Source organism: Microcaecilia unicolor, chromosome 14, assembly GCF_901765095.1.
Source record: "Microcaecilia unicolor chromosome 14, aMicUni1.1, whole genome shotgun sequence".
Taxonomy (NCBI): Eukaryota; Metazoa; Chordata; class Amphibia; order Gymnophiona; family Siphonopidae; genus Microcaecilia; species Microcaecilia unicolor.
Genome location: NC_044044.1, coordinates 36165622 through 36187125, shown reverse-complemented (window position 1 = coordinate 36187125; position 21504 = coordinate 36165622). Strand labels below are relative to the sequence as shown.

Below are 21504 nucleotides of genomic sequence, written 5' to 3'. Positions count from 1 at the left end.
CAGTGAACAGAAAAAGGTGAACTCAGCAAGCAATAACAGGTAACTGAATTCCATATCCCGCAGAAAGAATCGGCTCCCTACAGTGCTTACAAGTCCCCAAAGCGTCCACACTCATAATGGCAGGACCTGTGGTGCTTTAGTTTCTCACTATTCATGTTACACCACCGAAGCTAAGCCCAGAAAAAGTCTCCTGCCTCCCATGCTGCTGAAAGAGGATCCAAATTGCAAAGCTAAAAAGAAAGGCTGCTGAAAACATCACTAAAGCACAGCACTGCCAAGGGATGATGAATTTTTTTTTAATTTATTTTACGGATTGAAAACAGCTCTCCAGGCTCTCTTCCCTACGTGAGGGACAGAGGAATAAAAGCACACAACACCCCTGAAAGAAGGCAGGAGAAACAAGGGGAGAAGGGACCCAGCCACCCAGGCTTGGCTCCACTGGGGCCAGAGACCTCCTCACCCGAGTTCCAGCACCTTCAAACAAAGAATCACTACCTCTAGTCTTCAGAGGGGGACAGAGAGAAACCGATACAAAGGAAAAAAGTCCCCCTGACTTTTTTTTTTTTACCTTTCTCTTTTTAGGAAAGGACAAAGACCCCAGACCCTTGGGCCTAACTAAACCAGACTACACAGGATCACCATCCCCACGGGAAAGTGAGAAATACTGACACCCTGAGGACTACACAGGCTACTTATAGGTTTACTCAAGAGTCAGAACTTCTCAGTCTCTCTCTGCTGGTAGGAGTGCAAAACCCAGCAGTATGAACAAGACTGGAGGGACGATAAGGAAAAGTCGGTTCACTTCTGTGAGAGAAGCAAAACTTTCCAGCAATACTGAAAAAAGCACTCAATCTCATGACCTATTACTGGTTCTCCGAACTTTGAGAGACACACTCCACAAGGAGCACTTGGGTAACTCAAATCCCAGAATTCTCTGATTGCAAGCACACTGACACACAGGCAGAAAAAGGAGATTTCTTCATGCATGCGAGATGTTCTTACCTCCTCCAGCCGGGCTCTGGAGGCGGCGACAAGTATGCAGAGCTGTATGGAGAGCTATCCATGTGAAGAAAAGGTTAAAGAGTCACACAGTCTGTGGTCTTAATAAAGACTCAAATCCACCAATTTCATCCCTCACCCTGCTTCTACATTACTTTACCAAATCCTCAAGGCTACAGCACATTCCTCCTCCCCCCCATCCACTCACCTTCTCTCCTGTACCTCAGGCCTATAACACACACCCCTTCCTATCCATTCACCTTCTCTCCTGTACCTCAGGCCTATAACACACTCTCTCAATATTCATTCACCTTCTTTCCTGTACCTCAGGCCTGTAACACACTCTCCCAATATTCATTCACCTTCTCTCCTGTACCTCAAGCCTGTAACACACTCTCCCAATATTCATTCACCTGCTCTCCTGTACCTCAAGCCTGTAACACACTCTCCCAATATTCATTCACCTTCTCTCCTGTACCTCAGGCCTATAACACACACCCCTTCCTATCCATTCACCTTCTCTCCTGTACCTCAGGCCTTCTCCCAATATTCACCTTCTTTCCTGTACCTCAGGCCTGTAACACACTCTCCCAATATTCATTCACCTTCTTTCCTGTACCTCAGGCCTGTAACACACTCTTCCAATATTCATTCACCTTCTCTCCTGTACCTCAGGCCTGTAACACACTCTCCCAATATTCATTCACCTTCTTTCCTGTACCTCAAGCCTGTAACACACTCTCCCAATATTCATTCACCTTCTTTCCTGTACCTCAGGCCTGTAACACACTCTCCCAATATTCATTCACCTTCTTTCCTGTACCTCAAGCCTGTAACACACTCTCCCAATATTCATTCACCTTCTCTTCTGTACCTCAGGCCTGTAACACACTCTCCCAATATTCATTCACCTGCTCTCCTGTACCTCAAGCCTGTAACACACTCTCCCAATATTCATTCACCTTCTTTCCTGTACCTCAGGCCTGTAACACTCTCCCAATATTCATTCACCTTCTTTCCTGTACCTCAAGCCTGTAACACACTCTCCCAATATTCATTCACCTTCTTTCCTGTACCTCAGGCCTGTAACACACTCTCCCAATATTCATTCACCTTCTTTCCTGTACCTCAGGCCTGTAACACACTCTCCCAATATTCATTCACCTTCTCTCCTGTACCTCAGGCCTGTAACACACTCTCCCAATATTCATTCACCTTCTCTCCTGTACCTCAGGCCTATAACAGTTTTTTTTAATCATTTAATCTCTTGCATGCTCATGAGCTTATTAAGTTTCTCTTAATTTAGTCAATATAATTGCCCAACCAGTCTGATAAGGTTCAATTCCTCAACCTCCTTATTCTATCAGTAACAAATCTTTCCTAAAATGTCTTCTAGTGCTCTTCTGTCACTTTATTTCATTTTTCTCCCATTTGAGAATCTGCCATGCAGTGAGGACATATTTTGCTTTTTCTGCAGTACCAGCTGACAGTTTAAGAGGAAACGCCAGGAAGCTAGTGTGCTACACAGACAAATAATCCTCAATTAGTTTGCAGAGTAGAACCAGTCCACTGAAAGACAGCAGTAGCCAAAACTGAGCACGCTACTGGTCTGAAAGGATATATTTCGCATGTATCGGCGAAGTGGTGACATCATGCGGCGAGGATCTCTCTGCACCCTCTCTACTAGGCCATGGTGCCGTGTGCTGCGAGCGGAGTCCATTGGTGAGTGCGAGGTGCCCTGCAAGCACAAACCACACACAAAGGTTATAGGGGAAAATCATCTAGAAAAAGTAACCGAGACAAGAGAACAACAAAGCTTGCACTGTCCACCAACATCCTCAGCAAATCCTCCACTACACACAGAACACAAAGATAAGCCTCACACTGTGAACCAAAACCATTCTCTACCTCTTCTCCCCTAAAGACGACTTCTTAGCTCATAGTCAGATATTCAAATGACACAATAACAGAGTTACCTGGAACTCAGAAGCGCTGCTCCCAATCTGATTCACATTTGGCAGAGATCCACCATAATAGTTTCCCCGGCAGTTAAGTCTCAGCTTCTGAGCCTGTAACTGCAACAAAAAAAGCACAAATATTTAGTTCCCAGCAAAAGTTGAATCCAAGGGGATTATACCCGCAAACTGTACCTGGGCAACAGAATAGAGGTAAATAGACTTAGGGAAGGAGAGAGCCAAATTCGGCTTCCTGAGCGAGATCACACACTAGCCAAATACACTCGATCTGCAGCCCCTCCTTACCTCTCTACCCTCATCTCCCCTTACGTTCCCACCCGAAACCTCTGCTCACAGGACAAATCCCTCCTCTCGGCACCCTTCTCCACCACCGCCAACTTCAGGCTCCGCCCTTTCTGCCTCGCCTCACCCTATGCTTGGAATAAACTCCCTGAGCCCATACGCCAAGCCCCCTCCCTGCCCATCTTCAAATCCTTGCTCAAAGCCCACCTCTTCAATGTCGCCTTCGGCACCTAACCTTTACCTCTCTTCAGGAAATCTAGACTGCCCCAACTTGACATTTTGTCCATTAGATTGTAAGCTCCTTTGAGCAGGGACTGTCCTTCTTTGTTAAACTGTACAGCGCTGCGTAACCCTTGTAGCGCTCTAGAAATGTTAAGTAGTAGTAGGATTTGTAGTTTTTGGCATTCTTCAGAGAAAGTAGCCCAAAACTCCTTCAATTAACATCAGTTTCCATCTCTGTCCTTTTTCAAAGTAGCTATTTACTTATCGTGAACTGTTGCTTTAACTTGACTGTCTCTAGCATTATTTTCTATCTCTTCTGTGTTTTTCAGGCCTGTTGCCTGTACCTGTTGCTCCTACTTTACACCTCGGGACACTCAGCTCCACCCAAGGCCCAGGTCCCGGAAGTGACAACATTGGTGTCTGCCTACAAATAGCAGCCTCTGCGGCACCCGCTCCCTGGTCGTGCTCCTGTGTGCGATCGAACTGCAGACTAATCCACTCTTACATCCCATTTTTTGGCCACTTTTGCCTCATTGCTCAATATGGTATCACCATAGTAACATATAGTAACATAGTAGATGACGGCAGAAAAAGACCTGCACGGTCCATCCAGTCTGCCCAACAAGATAACTCATATGTGCTACTTTTTGTGTATACCTTACCTTGATTTGTATCTGTCATTTTCAGGGCACAGACCGTATAAGTCTGCCCAGCACTATCCCCGCCTCCCAACCACCAGTCCCGCCTCCCACCACCGGCTCTGGCACAGACCATATAAGTCTGGCCAGCATTATCTCCGCCTCCCAACCACCAGCCCCGCCTCCCACCACCGGCTCTGGCACAGACCGTATAAGTCTGCCCAGCACTATCCCCGCCTCCCAACCACCAGTCCCGCCTCCCACCACCGGCTCTGGCACAGACCATATAAGTCTGGCCAGCATTATCCCCGCCTCCCAACCACCAGCCCCGCCTCCCACCACCGGCTCTGACACAGACCATATAAGTCTGCCCAGCACTATCCCCACCTCCCAACCACCAGTCCCACTTCCCACCACCAGCTCTGGCACAGACCGTATAAGTCTGCCCAGCACTATCCCCGCCTCCCAACCACCAGCCCCGCCTCCCGATCTTGACTAAGCTCCTGAGGATCCATTCCTTCAGCACAGGATTCCTTTATGCTTATCCCACGCATGTTTGAATTCCGTTACCGTTTTCATTTCCATCACCTCCCGCGGGAGGGCATTCCAAGCATCCACTACTCTCTCCGAGAAAAAATACTTCCTGACATTTTTCTTGAGTCTGCCCCCCTTCAATCTCATTTCATGTCCTCTCATTCTACCATCTTCCCATCATCAACAGGTAGGTTAGATATTTAACACGATTAACACTCTCTCTCTCTCCTTGCCCGTTACAGCCTATTCTTTGTGTTCATTCCTTACAAGGCGAACAATTTAAGGCCCTTATCCTGGCCAATAAGCTAGACATTCTATGCTTAGTAGAAACCTGGTTATCTGAAGGAGATGACGCCTACCTGACTCAAGCCTCCTCACTCAACTACTCCTAAAGGAAAGCTAAAAGGGGCAGTAGACTAGCTAAGCCTCACATTGCAAGTACTGGATTTCCCAACCCCATTGCAATGCCTTTTCTTCACGTGACTAATACTTCCTCAGTTTCCTTTTACTATATCATCCTTCCCCAGTTACAACAAACAGCTTCCACTGTATTCACTCATCTAACCCTATTGTCTTGGGAGACTTTAATATTATTATTACATTTGTACCCCGCACTTTCCCACATAATGCAGGCTCAATGCGGCTTACATAGTAATCTGAAATACAACGTTAATACAATTTTAATAAAACAGTAGTAAAACAATGTAAAGCTAGGCTTAGTAGTGTAGGATAAGTTCAGCTAGATAATATATGACTAGGATAAAATATGATAGGATAGTGTAATTTGGGAGAAAGGGTAAGGAGGGATAAAATTAAGGAGAGATGGAAAGAGAAGGATGGGAGGTTGGTATTTAATAATCAAAAACAGCGAAGATGACGCAAAAAAAACGGGAAAAAGGGAAAAGAGAACGAACAAAAGATAAAAACCAAAAGGTAAACAAAAAAACAGTGGTGAAAATTGAAAATTGAAAAATACAAAATACACAAAAGGAAGAAAAAACTACAAAAACAAAATTATGAATAAAATATGAAAATCAAAAAAAGACGACACAAGCAAAATGAAAAAACTAAATAAATTTATTAAATTTATTAAGGTGATATGACCCGACACAGCTGTGTTTCGGCCCAACTGGCCTGCGTCAGGAGTCTGTTACACCATGTATGTATTATCTGATAATATCAGTCCTTGAAGAGTATTCGATTAAACACACCTTTATTCAACAACACTCTACCTTTAAAAAGGCTGTGTGCTCGGTCTGACAAAAATCTTAGCGCATGACCTTTCCGTGCCCCAGGAATCGCAAACTTCTCCGTGTAGAGAAAACACCGAGCACACAGCCTTTTTAAAGGTAGAGTGTTGTTGAATAAAGGTGTGTTTAATCGAATACTCTTCAAGGACTGATATTATCAGATAATACATACATGGTGTAACAGACTCCTGACGCAGGCCAGTTGGGCCGAAACACAGCTGTGTCGGGTCATATCACCTTAATAAATTTAATAAATTTATTTAGTTTTTTCATTTTGCTTGTGTCGTCTTTTTTTGATTTTCATATTTTATTCATAATTTTGTTTTTATAGTTTTTTCTTCCTTTTGTGTATTTTGTATTTTTCAATTTTCAATTTTCACCACTGTTTTTTTGTTTACCTTTTGGTTTTTATCTTTTGTTCGTTCTCTTTTCCCTTTTTCCCGTTTTTTTGCGTCATCTTCGCTGTTTTTGATTATTGTTGTTTTTTGCGAAGACAGGTTTCTTCTGTATTTTTGATAGGTTGGTATTTAAGTCAGAACAGAATTGGGGGTGGAAGTTATCCATTTATAAGACCGCACTGCACCTTTCAGTGGAGACTTCTTTAACATGGTCAAAGACCTAAGTTTGACTGTTCCAAGCTCCGAACCTGACACACATTGCAGACCACACCTTAGATGCTGTATTGTTCAACTCCCCTGAAATAAATTCAGAATCCTTCTTCATGCAGACTGGATTCCAATGTCCTGCCCTGCACATCAAAAGAAACTTCCATTCAGAGACTTCAGTCAACTTACTCCTCAATCTTTCCAAATACCTCTAGAACCTCAGACAACCCAATCTTCTTCTCCTACACTAGATGAACAAGCCAACCTATGGGATACTTCCCTAAGCAAGGTATATAATAGCTCCTTTAAGCACCCGCACCATCCACACTAGGAACTCAGAACCCTGGTATAATGAAAAGCTGCATTTATTGAGACGTCAACTATGACGCTCTGAACGAGAATGGAGAAAGTTCTGTACAGATTCCACGTTCACCAAGTATAAAGAACACACCTGCCAATACAAGACTGCTACTATAGCAGCTCAACACAAATTGCAAAGGCCTCACAGTCCCCTATATTATATAAAATACTGAAATCACTGGAAATACTACTGTACCCCCATCAAGATCAGGACCTTGCTGCTACTTTTGAAAACAAAATACTTGCCCTTCAGGGAACTTCTGGATCAACCCATACTAATTGTTTTGCACCAATCCGCTAACTTTAATAGTCTCTCCGACTGCACTAGTAAATTTGTCACCTACGTCATCGAATGTCCTTGTAAAAAAAATGGTATGTGAGCAAAACAATTAGATCACTCAAGACACGAATGAACAAACAGAAATTCTGTATTACCCACAGCAAACAGGAAGCAACACTGGAACCCCTACTGTATGACCGCACAACATCAATGTGAATAAATACAATGTTTTATTATTGATCAGATTAGAGAAAATGAAAGAGGAGGGCAGAGGGAAATTACGTACACAAAGAGAACAAATGTGGATTTATGTACATAAACAATACTAGTGAATGGAAAATATTTCTTTAAGATTCCATGTTATGAACTCTGGATTGTTACAGGGTCAGCATAGCCAGGGAATTTCCAATTTTCAAGAAAAGTTGCTTCTGGATCAGTATTAACTGTAAATATTCACTTTTCACTGGGATTAGCATCTAAATCACTCCAATCCTTACACGAAAAGTGTTGCTGTTAAGTTCTGACTGGATTGGAACAGTTAATGGGTGTCTCTTTGAAAAAGGAGCGACATTTTTTCCACAGTACAGCTCTGGAGAGAACAAAGTCAGAGCGTTAAGAAGGATGAGCCCATGAAGATAATACAGGTGGGCTCGGGACATTTAAATGCACTGCTCAGAGGTCACCCACTTTCTGCAACCACGCAAATTGGGTCGCAGACACAGAACATAAGAATAGCCAGACTGAGTCAGACCAATGGTCCATCTAGCCCAGTATCCTGCTTCCAACAGTGGCCAAGCCAGGTCACAAGTACCTGGTAGAAACCCAAATCGTAGCAATGATTAGTGAGTGCTGAACTATGGGAAACACTACTTTTTGGGATCTTCCATATACTCGTGACCTGGACTTTCACCTGGCAAAAATACAAAGGAGAAAAAAATAATTCCACAATAAATAAGAAATAGGAATCAGAGCAGCTGAAGAACCCTAAAGTCTTAATTGCCATATAACATTAACATATCAGAAAAACACGGAGACGGAGGGCATCAGTCACATGGATCACAATTAAATGGGTCAAGCGACCTCTCACAGCGTCCAAACCCTTATACGTATAGTTTAATCATCTGTCACTCCCACCTCCAACCCTACAAAATACTTTTTTATTGAAACAAGTTTAAACATTTTTTTTTAAGTATTTGAAAAATCTTAGGTAGACTCAAATAAATAAATGCAGTTACTTAGAAGACAGAACAACATGCGGCAGTGGCATCATCAATCAGCTAAGTAATCGCATTTACTTGTTTGAGACGACCTCTAAGAATTTTCAAATACTTTAAAAACATTGTAAAGCTTGTTACAATAAAAACGTGTTTTAAGGGTTGGAGGTGGAAGTGACAGATGATTAAACTATACATTTCTTTATTATTAGGATTTATTTACTGCCTTTTTGAAAGGAATTCACTCAAGGTGGTGTACAGTAAGAATAAATCAAACATGCACATGCCATGCACATTTTTTCCACTTTCTATAGAAAATACATTTTGCAAAGCCGCTTCTTGTGCTATATGCATCTGCACACATCTAATAATGTGTCATGAGTGGGGGAGGGGAGGGGGCCATGATAGCTAATAAGAGGAGAAAGGATTGTCCCTAAGATACAATATGAAGAAGGGGCCGAGTCCCTGGATATTGGATGGGAGGTCCCGGAACGGAGTATAGGAAGGGTCTCTGAAGAGAAGATGGTCCCAGTGGAAGGAGGAGGAGAAGATCCCTGAATACAGGCTAGAGGACCTGGGGTGGGGCTGGTCCCAGTGCAGGGAGGAGAAGCCCTCTCCTCAAGTCACTTCACTGGCTTCCTATCCGTTTCCGCCTACAGTTCAAACTCCTCTTATTGACCTATAAGTGTATTCACTCTGCAGCTCCTCAGTACCTCTCCACTCTCATCTCTCCCTACATTCCTCCCCGGGAACTCCATTCACTGGGTAAATCTCTTATCTGCACCCTTCTCCTCCACCGCTAACTCCAGACTCCGTTCCTTTTATCTTGCTGCACCATATGCCTGGAATAGACTTCCTGAGCCGGTACGTCAAGCTCCATCACTGGCCGTCTTCAAATCTAAGCTAAAAGCCCACCTTTTTGATGCTGCTTTTAACTCCTAACCCTTATTCACTTGTCCAGAACCCTTATTTTATCATCCTCACTTTAATATTCCCTTATCTCTGGTTTGTTCTGTCTGTCTGTCCTAATTAGATTGTAAGCTCTGTCGAGCAGGGACTGTCTCTTCATGTTCAAGTGTAGAGTGCTGCGTACGTCTAGTAACGCTATAGAAATAAGTAGTAGTAGTAGTAGTAGTCTGTAGGATTCCGGAATCTTTGCTACTGTGAGATTCTGCACGGAATCTTGCCACTCTTTGGGATTCCAGAATCTTGCTACTCTTTGGGATTCCGCATGGAATCTTGCCACTCTTTGGGATTCCGCATGGAATCTTGCTACTCTTTGGGATTCTGCACGGAATCTTGCTACTCTTTGGGATTCCACATGGAATCTTGCCACTCTTTGGGATTCCGGAATCTTGCTACTCTTTGGGATTCCGCACGGAATCTTGCTACTCTTTGGGATTCCACACAGAATCTTGCCACTCTTTGAGATTCCAGAATCTTGCCACTCTTTGGGATTCCACATGGAATCTTACCACTCTTTGGGATTCCGCACGGAATCTTGCTACTCTTTGTTGGGATTCCCCACGGAATCCTGCCACTCTTTGGGATTCCGCATGGAATCTTGCCACTCTTTGGGATTCCGCACGGAATCTTGCTACTCTTTGTTGGGATTCCCCACGGAATCTTGCCACTCTTTGGGATTCCGCACGGAATCTTGCTACTCTTTGTTGGGATTCCCCACGGAATCCTGCCACTCTTTGGGATTCCGCACGGAATCTTGCTACTCTTTGTCCTTATCTGATTGTAAGCTCTGTCCAGCAGCGACTGGCTCTTCATGTTCAAGTGTACAGCGCTGCGTACGTCTAGTGGCGCTTGGGGAGGGCTGTAGGTTTGCAGAGGGGAAGCGCTCGGGCTTTGGGCTCCAGTCGCGGCGTCGGCTGCACCAGGGCTCTCCCACCTCCATGTCTTACCCGGGTGGAGCCAATGTCCATCATGACCTCCTCGAAGGCCGCCGTCTCCTCGGCCTGTCGCTGCTGCTGCAGCGCGATCTTCTCGCTGAACTTGCGCGGGTTGGAGGCCGAGCTCGGCCCGTTCGCTCCGAACGCCGCCATCTTGGCTGGAACCCGGCGCAGGGAAAACAGCGCGCGGGGCCCGACGGGACGTGTAGTCCGCTTCCCCGGCCTGGCAGCGCGCTGGGGCAGGGCCCCCATCACGGAACCAACTACGAGTCCCGGCAGGCATTGGGGGTCACGGTCGCGGACGCCTGCCAAAGGTTCAGCGGAAGGCCGCGGTGCGTGCTGGGAAACGGAGTGTAAAGACGTCAGCAGCGCCTTGTCTGCGAAGGACCGTGGACAGTCCTGGAACTACAATTCCCACAAAGCCAGCGGTCCCGGGCTGAAAAGGAAGCAGTGGAGACTCGAGCTTCAAGTTCCAGCGAAAGTGGCCTGGGTAATGGGTGCAGGTCAGGATGAGCTAGATCAAAGTATAAATCTAGAAAAACACAGACGTTGTATTGCTTTGCAAATAAAAAAATAAATAAAAATATTTCCTTTACTTTACAGCTTCAGGACTTAAACATCTGGGGATTCTTGCCCATTATAAACCAGAACATGCTGCTGCTTTTTACCAAATCCACCCCACCCCTCTAACTGTGAGACTGTCATTGGAATACTTTTGTGTTTTGCTTATATATTCTGGTATTTGTCAACATGTGCTCAGTTAAGATCTGAAGAAGGGTTACCTGGTCCTGAGGAACTGAGTTCGATTCCCACTTCAGGCACAGGCAGCTCCTTGTGACTCTGGGCAAGTCACTTAACCCTCCATTGCCCCACGTAAGCCGCATTGAGCCTGCCATGAGTGGGAAAGCGCAGGGTACAAATGTAACAAAAATAAAATAGATACTATTGGAGATTCTACATGGAATGTTGCTACTATTAGAGATTCTACATGGAATGTTGCTATTCCACTAGCAACATTCCATGTAGAAGCCTGCGCGGCCACATTGGTGATCTGCAAGGGCCGACTTCTACATGGAATGTTGCTAGTGGGACTCTGGGCAAGTCACTTAACCCTCCATTGCCCCATGTAAGCCGCACTGAGCCTGCCATGAGTGGGAAAGCGCGGGGTACAAATGTAACAACAAAAAAAGGACAATGTGGGTAAATTCTCTGGCTTGACAATTACCCTCCATTCAATAGCTACTGTTATGCAGAGCTAGGGTTACCATTTGGCTCCAGAAAAAGGAGGACGGATTGAGCCAGCCCGGTTTTACGGGTTGAGCCAGACGGGTTTTACTTCCAAAACCCAGCTGGCTCAATCTGTCCTCCTTTTTCTGGAGCCATATGGTAACCCTATGCAGAGCCAAGGAGTTTAACCACAGGCCAACATCGGAGCACAACTGTATCCCACCCTGCAGGAGGAGCAGGACATAGCAGCATGCAATAGGTCTCCGACTGAAATAACACTGCCAACTGGGTCCAGATTCATAGGACAGGGTTAATCCATTTCTGGGTTTACCCCATTGCATGCAGGGACACGTAGTTTTGATTTCTCCATTGCAGTCCCTAAGAAAAGCAAAAGTCCCAGCATGCAAGGAAGTAAACCCCAAGACTGGAGCAACCCTGGATCCAGTTGACAGCCTTAGGTTAAAGACCCAGGGTCAAAGAACAAATTGATTTCAGCGTGGCCATGGAGGACAGCAAGAGGAAAGAAAGGGATATGGAACCGCTGCACCATTTGTGGGGCGGAGGGAATAGAGGAGGGTACACGGAAATGCAGGGCGTGAGCGCTGTTCAGGATACAAAGGGACCCACGGCTCTATTCTCAAAATAGATACAAATTTTATTATGAAAAAAGACACACAAGGATTACTTGTTTTTGTAACATTTTCCCTCCCTATTTTGGCACCACAATTTAAAATTGTACTTGGTTTAGTAAAAATATAGGCTATAGTATTCTTTAACAAATCTTCTGGTCTACATACAAAAGTGTTAACAGTATCTAAATAGTAGAAAAAGTAAGCGCAGGGCACAGCTCCCAACAGTGACATTTCTTTGCTGTCTATGAATAAGAAACATCCGCAGCGGTAATGCTTTCATGCCGAGACCGCAGGATTTAGTGGTTCTCGTTGCCAGTATCAAACTGGAAAACAGCTTCCCCATCAGCACTGCTTTCCATTTAACACCCCTCCTCCTCCAGTTTCATTGCAGGAACACTGAAAAGTATTGTTGTGAGCAAAAACGTCCAGGGCTTGGTCTGGAGCGGCAAAGATTTGTGTATAGGAGCTAAAGCACTGCTGACTCCGAGCATGTTTCCAGTAAGAAGAGCAGCAGGGCCTGGGGGGACAGAGCCAGTGAAACCCCCTTAGGCCTGTGTATCACACGGAGGCGGCAGCGTGGCTCTCACGCAGACTGCCGCAAGTTCTGCGCCCAGAGCAGTTTCATATTTTAATAAACAGGACACCAGTGACAACAGCAAAGCCCGTGATGAGCAGCAGAACTTTCAGGATGCGCTGCTGGGAGGAGCTGAGCTCGTGGGGCAGAATCTCCAGAAAAGTGATGTAGATGAAGGTGCCTGTAGCAATTCCCTCCAGCACGCTTCGGCTCAGCTGGTGCATGGCGTTCGAAGACTCCGTGAGTGCCACTCCCAGGCCAATGCCCAGAGGAGACATGACAGCAAAGAGCAGAATGCAAACCAGCACCACAGTCTGCCGCAGCTGGCTCTGAACAAGCTTGAGTGCCAAGCTGCAGGCGATAATGCACTTGTGGATCAGAAGAGCTATGGAGATCTCCAACACCTTGGAGCTGGTCTCCTGAAGTCCCACCGCGAGCCCCTCAAAGACTGAATGCAGCGAGAGTGAGAAAACCAGGATGAAGGAACGGATGGTGGAGTGCGAGTTGAAGTCAATGTGGATGTGGACTCTGTCCTCGCCGGGCTGCTGTGGTGCAGATGCTGGGCCATCGTGCCAGTGCCGAGCCTGGACGTGATTATTCACAGAAGTCCCCAGTAGCCCCTGCGTCTCCTCCAGGGATCCAGAGGAGTGGTCCTTGAAAGCCAGGACAATCTGCTCCATCACCAGGACCAAGAAGAAGCCCATCGCAAGGATGAACTCCGATAATGGGAACTGCAGCTGAAAGAGGAACCAAAAGCTACGACATCACAGTCCCAAGTTACAGAGAGCAGTAAATTGGAAGCACAGGCACACACAAGACAACGGAAAGGGAAAATTATTCATCCAAGGAAATGGGAGACAGTTACTGACCACGTTTGCTGGCAGTGAAAAAAGAAAAGAGGGTGCCAGATGTGAAAATGTTCCGGCATCCCACTTTTAGCCTCTACCTGTGTGCTTTCTCTGATCAGGCAGCCGACGATGCGAAGGCCAGTGGGAACAGGAAGAGTGAGGCGAGAAGGGAAAAACCCCAAGGAATAAACACCCGGGAGAAAAGTACAAATGAGAAGAGGAAAGGAAGCACAAGAAAAGGGAAGAATGAACACAGATCTATTAGTCTTGGGGGGGGGGGGGGATTCCTGAACAAGCCAAATACACACATTGGAATAAAATGACAGCATGAGGACTCAAGTGACAGGTACTGAAGGCGGGACTCACGGTGACGTGCAGGGTCTCCATCGCCTCAGACATGCTGGCAAGATAATCTGGCAGTAGATCCAGGAGGCAGGTAGCAAGGAAAACGCCCCCAGCAAAGCAGCTGACTAGACTCAGGACCTTCCGCCGGGTATCTGCCCAAAAAGCATTGCACCAAGTGTTAAGTTACAGAAAGGCCCGGCTGTTCTCTACACACTCCATCGTAGTCCTCAGGAATGGCCTCTGCTACCACCCCCCCCCCCCCCCAGACACACACACACATCACTCCCAGGACCACACGTCCTGTCACAGGAGCAGGGTGCGATCCACATTAATTAGGGAGATGGGCTCCTGAGGAGAGACACGTTTCAGAGCCTGAGCAACTCAATCCCTTTCGGTAAAGCACAACACACTTCAATCCTGCAGCTGTTCCCTCTGTCATTTTAGTCATTCCTTCCAGATGGATCAAGTTCGTTCTCTCGGGGGCAAAGTCCCCAACTGGGTTACATTTACAGAATGGTTACGCTGAGTTGCGCTCCAAAATGCATATTTACGGTAACCTTTCACATTTAATGATCAGTTTGGTTTTACTAGGTTCTACTTTCTGTATTCATGCAAATATTTTCCCTTTACAAGCATATTAAGCGATTGATTCTCTCAGAGGACACATCACGACAGTCATTCTCGTCACATTTTATACAGGGAAGAAGGTATTTTCATACATTAATGCGTTGCCCGGCCTTTGGTACGGAAGAACGTGGCACTGCACGTGAACCATCTCCAATCACCGAGGGTATCACTACCTAGGCTTAAGGGCTTCCCCCCTCCCCCCATCAACACTGACAGCCCTTAGGACATCTCTACCACTTAACAGGCATAGGTGAGACAGAAGGAAAATCTCCCCCCACACTGAAACTCCATCGCTGCGATCAAAGTCGGACCTAACTCACTTGGCACAAGGCCTTGCCCTTTCCCTCTGCTTTCTGATGATATCAGCTCATATCACCCCTCTCCTCAAGTCACTTCACTGGCTTCTGATCAGGTACCGCATACAGTTCAAGCTTCTCCTACTAACCTACAAATGCACTCGATCTGCAGCCCCTCAATACCTCTCTACCCTTATCTCCCCCTACACTCCTACCCGAAACCTCCGCTCACAGTACAAATCCCTCCTCTCCATACCCTTCTCCACCACTGCCAATTCCAGGCTCCGCCCTTTCTGCCTCGCCTCACCCTATGCTTGGAATAAACTTCCTGAGCCCATACGCCAAGCCCCCTCCCTGCCCATCTTCAAATCCTTGCTCAAAGCCCACCTCTTCAATGTCGCCTTCGGCACCTAACCATTATACTTCTATTCAGCAAATCTAGACTGCCCCAATTTATTTGACTGCACATTTTGTCCATTAGATTGTAAGCTCCTTTGAGCAGGGATTGTCCTTCTTTGTTAAATTGTACAGCGCTGCGTAACCCTAGTAGCGCTTTAGAAGCGTTAAGTAGTATTAGTAGTAGCAGTTCAGGCATATATGGCCAAATGCCCCTGTTCCCAAGACGAAAGTTCAACAATGCAGCCGTAACCTCCCGGACACCCACACGTGGTTTGCGGGGCGAAAACCAAACTTCAAATCCCACTTACTCTACTGAAACTGTGTGTAACCGGGAGATAAGGACACTTGTCCATCTTGAGCTGTACTTGAAAAAAAGTGGGCTAAAATATTCAGGAATTAAAAATGGACAGAATAAGCAGAGACCTGTCAGGTTGAACAGGTCTATTTGTGATCTCTCAGCAGGGGCAGGTGATCTAGCCTTGAAAAAAGGATTTCCTGTCACTCCTGGACACTCTGGCATATTTTCCTGTGCTATTGCAAAGATCCAACACAATGCTTTCATTTACAAAAAGAAAGCAGAAAAACCAGCCTGAACGTGTCAATGCCTAAGGTAAGAGCAACGCTATAGCCAGTCCCAAGCCCTATATCTGAACAACACGGGGTGGCAGGTTACCTGCAAGACCTATGCTCCTCCGACACTGCAGGACGAACAGAGGGACGAGGCCGCACACCAGAGTGAGAAGAAGGAGGGTCACCAGCGACCCCAGCTTCACCTCCAATCCCACTGGGGACCAGGAAACAGAATGAAAACGTGGGCTCCAAACCATTTTCATCCCTCTTGGGCACAGGTGCAGTCAGAGGTCCCTTTCGGTTACCGCTGGAAATGCAGCAAAGTTTCCTGGGTTCTGCACCTTCAGCCACCTACAATCTAAAAACAAAGGTCGGATGTAAATAGTCTTACTCTGTACTCGAAAACTTCCCTCTGGGTTTAAGTGCTCTATCATTAATCCAAGCTAAGTCTAACAGTTTATGACACTTGATATACTGCTGATTAACAGCACAAACATGAATTCCAGGCGTGACAAGAGATATGCAAGACCCAACATCTCACATGCCCACAGCATTATGAGCTGCTGAGGGTGAGATCTGCCTTCCACTCCCCAGCTGCAGTTCCTAAGAATGCAAACAGCAAAGGCGACAAAGTCCCGAAGCAAACGATGCACGAGCCGCGTTTCGACCCTAAGACCTGCCTCAGGAGTCCATACCAACAAATCTCACCTTCGTCCAGAAAACACAAATAGCTGTACCAATAAAGCTACAACATGACAGAGTACATTAAGAGGCATATTTTCAAAGCTCTTAGAAACCTATGGAACTTTGGAAGGCTTTGAAAATGAGCCCCTAAGTGTGTAATACCTGGTGCAGCTATTTGTGTTTTCTGGACAAATATTTAAACGAAGGTGAGATTGTTGGTATGGACTCCTGAGGAAGGCCTTAGGGCCGAAACGCGGCTCCTGCTGAGTCTTTGATACCTACAATAAACTGTTTGCAGTGCATCGTTTGCTTCGAGACTTTGTCACTTTTGCCGTCTGTCATGTTGTTGTTTGTTCCTAAGAACGCAACAAGACACCCAAAGTGGGTGGGCATGAGAACCCCTCCCCCTGCCTGGCATTTCTCCCTACCCTAACCCCAGGCAATCAAGCATTTCTCAGCTCCACTCCCTTACCCTCCCCCCCCCCCCCAAAGCCTTAATTTCTTCCCCAGCAGTGACTCATACTTGCTGATCGCACTGCCCCCCCCCCCCCCCCCCGCCGACCGTCCCTCTCACCTAGTCTTACCTATGCAGAAACAGAAGTTGCAGGAGTCACTGCTTGCTGCTGGCAAACTGAAGGCTTTAAACAGGTACTGGGGGGAGGGGATTGGGGAAGAGGAGTTGAGAGATGCCCAATTGCACGAGGGAAGGGAGAGATGCCTTGTTAGGCAGACAGGAAGGACCATACAGGTCTTTTATCTGCTGTCATTTAAGCTTGTAGGGTTGGGGAGCTGTGGTGATGGCCTGGGCCCACCTGTGGTACGTCACTGCAAACACCAAACCCGCTGAAACCCAACGGTTCATCCAGAGCAGCACACGTACCAAAGAAAGTGAATTTTTTTTATTTTGCTGCTTCCATTGTGAAACTTTTCTCAAACGTGAAACTTTATAAATAAATACCTCAGCCACATTGTTTCTTGGCACCTCTGGTTTGTACCGGAGGGTAAACATGACTTCAGCACCTTCTTTGGTTCCTGGGTCACTGCTGCAGAGCTGCCAAGTGACCCGGCTCCAGGAGGGAGACTTTTTTGGCCAATCCGCTGGTTGAACTTACATCCCAATTCAGTGTATTATATTTGTAGTCCCTGATACTAGCAAGTCAAATCGACGCTTCACGTAATGTACCAGGATAGGGTTGCAGGTCAGAATTTCTTTCCTGGAACTGGGTCACTTGGCAGCTCTCCAGGTCTAATCATGAAGCTTCTCCATTTGAGAGACATGGTTGCAGGGTCCTCTCGCTCACTTAGTATTACTGCCACCAGGCTTTCCCTGCTACTTCTGGAAAAGTGAAATGCGAGGGGGGGGAACCCTGTAGGGGGGGGGGGGTCCGCAAATATATATTTGCCTAGGGCCCAATAAACTGTTAATCCAACCCTGCCCTTCCCCCACGTCATCTTCATGTACCACAAAGCACCAAAACCTTCAATCCACAGAAACCCAGAGACAGACCAGAACCAGGTCCACAGAGATCAGACAGAAACCCAGAGACAGATCAGAACCAGGTACACAGAGATCAGACAGAAACACAGAGAGAGATCAGAACCAGGTACACAGAGATCAGACAGAAACACAGAGAGAGATCAGAACCAGGTTCACAGAGATCAGACAGAAACCCAGAGACAGATCAGAACCAGGTCCACAGAGATCAGACAGAAACCCAGAGACTGACCAGAACCAGGTTCACAAAGATCAAACAGAAACCCAGAGACTGACCAGAACCAGGTTCACAAAGATCAAACAGAAACCCAGAGACAGATCAGAACCAGGTCCACAGAGATCAGACAGAAACCCAGAGACAGATCAGAACCAGGTACACAGAGATCAGACAGAAACCCAGAGACAGATCAGAACCAGGTACACAGAGATCAGACAGAAACCCAGAGACAGATCAGAACCAGGTACACAGAGATCAGACAGAAACCCAGAGACAGATCAGAACCAGGTACACAGAGATCAAACAGAAACCCAGAGACAGATCAGAACCAGGTACACAGAGATCAGACAGAAACCCAGAGACAGATCAGAACCAGGTACACAAAGATCAGACAGAAACCCAGAGACAGACCAGAACCAGGTACACAGAGATCAGACAGAAACCCAGAGACTGACCAGAACCAGGTTCACAAAGATCAAACAGAAACCCAGAGACAGATCAGAACCAGGTACACAGAGATCAGACAGAAACCCAGAGACAGATCAGAACCAGGTACACAAAGATCAGACAGAAACCCAGAGACAGATCAGAACCAGGTACACAAAGATCAGACAGAAACCCAGAGACAGATCAGAACCAGGTACACAAAGATCAAACAGAAACCCAGAGACAGATCAGAACCAGGTCCATAGAGATCAGACAGAAACCCAGAGACTGACCAGAACCAGGTACATAGAGATCAGACAGAAACCCAGAGACTGACCAGAACCAGGTTCACAAAGATCAAACAGAAACCCAGAGACAGATCAGAACCAGGTACACAGAGATCAGACAGAAACCCAGAGACAGATCAGAACCAGGTACACAAAGATCAAACAGAAACCCAGAGACAGATCAGAACCAGGTACACAGAGATCAGACACAAACCCAGAGACAGATCAGAACCAGGTACACAAAGATCAGACACAAACCCAGAGACTGACCAGAACCAGGTCCACAAAGATCAAACAGAAACCCAGAGGCAGATCAGAACCAGGTACACAAAGATCAAACAGAAACCCAGAGGCAGATCAGAACCAGGTACACAAAGATCAGACAGAAACCCAGAGACAGATCAGAACCAGGTACACAAAGATCAAACAGAAACCCAGAGACAGATCAGAACCAGGTACACAGAGATCAGACACAAACCCAGAGACAGATCAGAACCAGGTACACAAAGATCAAACAGAAACCCAGAGACAGATCAGAACCAGGTACACAGAGATCAGACACAAACCCAGAGACAGATCAGAACCAGGTACACAGAGATCAGACACAAACCCAGAGACAGATCAGAACCAGGTACACAAAGATCAAACAGAAACCCAGAGACAGATCAGAACCAGGTACACAGAGATCAGACACAAACCCAGAGACAGATCAGAACCAGGTACACAAAGATCAGACACAAACCCAGAGACTGACCAGAACCAGGTCCACAAAGATCAAACAGAAACCCAGAGGCAGACCAGAACCAGGTACACAGAGATCAGACAGAAACCCAGAGACAGATCAGAACCAGGTACACAGAGATCGCACAGACCCAGCGATCAAAGCCCCACAAGCACGAAATGTCCCTCCAGCCGAGCCAGGCACAGTTTGTGGCCTAAAGTCCCCAGACCTACATTAAGGCTAAAGAGCCGGTCCCCGGTTCCCGCTCAGCGCCCGGCAGCACAGCCCGAGCTCCAGCCGTCATCACCGGCAGCGGCGGCAAGAAGAAAGCGCTCAGTGTCAATCAGAACCGCCGCCGGATACAATGTATCTCCCAGCGCCGTGACGCAACAATTCAGGAAAGATTAAAGAACCAACCAAGCGGCGCGCGCAGACACAGCGAGGGCGGGGAGAACACAAGAGTGACCTCAAGGGAAGCCAATCGCACCGAGGCAATAGCCTAGCAGCCCAATCAGGAAGAGAGAGGGAACGTTCCAAGCAATGACTGACACGTCCGTCTCTTCTGGAATTCAGCCATGAGACTCGGGCTTAGAAGTCAAGGCTGGAGAATTGTACAAATACATTGATTCAAAGAAATCTCCACAGATAGTAGATTTAGGATAAGGGTGGTATTAACTTTACCGATTTCTGTTCTTAACATCAGATATGTCACAAGAACAGCGGGAAATGGTGTCTCCACTTACTTTACATTTACTCCCAACTTGCATAATATCTCACAAGAGAGTAGGGGTTAAATGGTCAGTATTTTCAATGGAGAAGGGTAGTTGGTGGGGTTCCCCAGGGGTCTGTGCTGGGACCGTTGCTTTTTCAAGTATTTATGTCCAATAAAAAAAGGTATCTTATTTTCCATGTTTTATTTCTATTGATAACCTTCAAGTAATTATAAATGATCTATTTATTTAGATTTTGCTCACACCTTTTTCACTAGTATCTCAAGGTGAGTTACATTCAGGTACTTTGGATATTTCTCTGTCCCAGGAGGACTCACAATGGAGGGTTAAGTGACTTGCCCAAGATCACAAGGAGCAGGGGTGGGATTTGAACCGGCCACCTCTGGATTGGCAGAGCAGTGCTCTAACCACTAGGCCACTCCTCCACTAGCTAGAGATGGGAGTAACTAGTGAGGTAATTAAATTTGCTGACGACACAAAGTTATTCAAAGTTGTTAAATCGAGAGAGGATTGTGAAAAATTACACGAGGACCTTAAGCGTTCCAGAGCGTAGATTCTGCGTTATTTTCATAGTCTAAGTGGAGAAGAAGCTTTGACTTCCCTGTCTGTCACTTATGCCTCTGGCCCCGCACAGCCGCCGTCTATTCTTATGCCCACACAGGAATTAAATCCTCACTGTAACTGTTCACACGTGCTCAGCCTTTTGGAAGGCCTTGAATTGAATCATCAATAGTACCAGTAGGCGCTCTAGGCTTTGCGCATGTTTACCTCATGCGTAAACATCATTTTTGCATTGTGCACCAAAGCCCACAGCACTTTTGTCTGCATTTATGAGGGAAGCCTTGGTGCTGGGGGGGGGGGGGGATGCACTGATGCTGTCCGAGGAACCGAGACCAGATACACCCCCCCTTCCTACAGCAAGCCTGTACTTGGAGGGCTCACAATGCCCTAAAGCTTAGGAGATCAGATCAGCTGTCATTACACAACGCAGTGCTTAGATCTTGTTATATATTAACTTAAGGAATGTCAAAACAAACAAAAAAAAAGTTGTTAATGTTAACATGGATGTATATTATGTGTGTGGAAGCCAGAATAATAAACCTACAAACCAAACCTTTCATGGGAAAAACAAAATGCACTGAATAAATTCAGTTCTTTCCAGCT

The 21504-nt window shown here is 46.4% G+C and overlaps 2 protein-coding genes and 1 long non-coding RNA gene across 4 annotated transcripts in view; all 3 read right to left on the bottom strand.

The window, feature by feature from the left end:
- The window catches only part of CRTC2 (CREB regulated transcription coactivator 2), a 41071-nt gene extending 30651 nt beyond the window's left edge, over positions 1-10420 (bottom strand). For both annotated transcript variants that reach the window (XM_030188410.1, XM_030188411.1), the window contains exons 1-4: positions 10274-10420; positions 2976-3074; positions 2621-2737; positions 1003-1064 (exon numbers count right to left, since the gene is read on the bottom strand). In XM_030188410.1, the coding sequence (XP_030044270.1) occupies positions 1003-1064; positions 2621-2737; positions 2976-3074; positions 10274-10414 (419 nt within the window). In that variant the 5' untranslated portion in view covers positions 10415-10420. The remainder of the gene's footprint in view (positions 1-1002; positions 1065-2620; positions 2738-2975; positions 3075-10273) is intronic.
- LOC115458449 lies at positions 1232-1965 on the bottom strand. Its single transcript, XR_003940060.1, has 3 exons — positions 1568-1965; positions 1325-1529; positions 1232-1273 (listed from the first exon to the last, which is right to left on the bottom strand). It is a non-coding gene; the product is annotated as an uncharacterized LOC115458449 (long non-coding RNA).
- A 1738-nt stretch (positions 10421-12158) lies between the features above and the next one.
- On the bottom strand, positions 12159-20029 carry SLC39A1 (solute carrier family 39 member 1). Its single transcript, XM_030188416.1, has 4 exons — positions 19843-20029; positions 15883-16137; positions 13909-14039; positions 12159-13431 (listed from the first exon to the last, which is right to left on the bottom strand). The coding sequence occupies exons 2-4, from the start codon at positions 16040-16042 to the stop codon at positions 12742-12744; spliced, it is 981 nt and encodes a 326-aa protein (XP_030044276.1). The 5' UTR covers positions 16043-16137; positions 19843-20029; the 3' UTR covers positions 12159-12741.
- Between the last annotated feature and the right edge of the window lie 1475 nt (positions 20030-21504).

What these genes read in the sequence shown, in the direction of transcription:
- SLC39A1 (XM_030188416.1), bottom strand. Translation starts at nt 16,042, where the DNA reads ATGAAAATGGTTTGGAGCCCACGTTTTCATTCTGTTTCCTGGTCCCCA. An exon ending in GAGGAGCATAGGTCTTGCAG is followed by an intron (nt 14,040 to 15,882) that starts GTAACCTGCCAC and finishes CTTTTTGGGCAG; the next exon opens with ATACCCGGCGGAAGGTCCTG. An exon ending in TGGAGACCCTGCACGTCACC is followed by an intron (nt 13,432 to 13,908) that starts GTGAGTCCCGCC and finishes TTCCTCTTTCAG; the next exon opens with CTGCAGTTCCCATTATCGGA.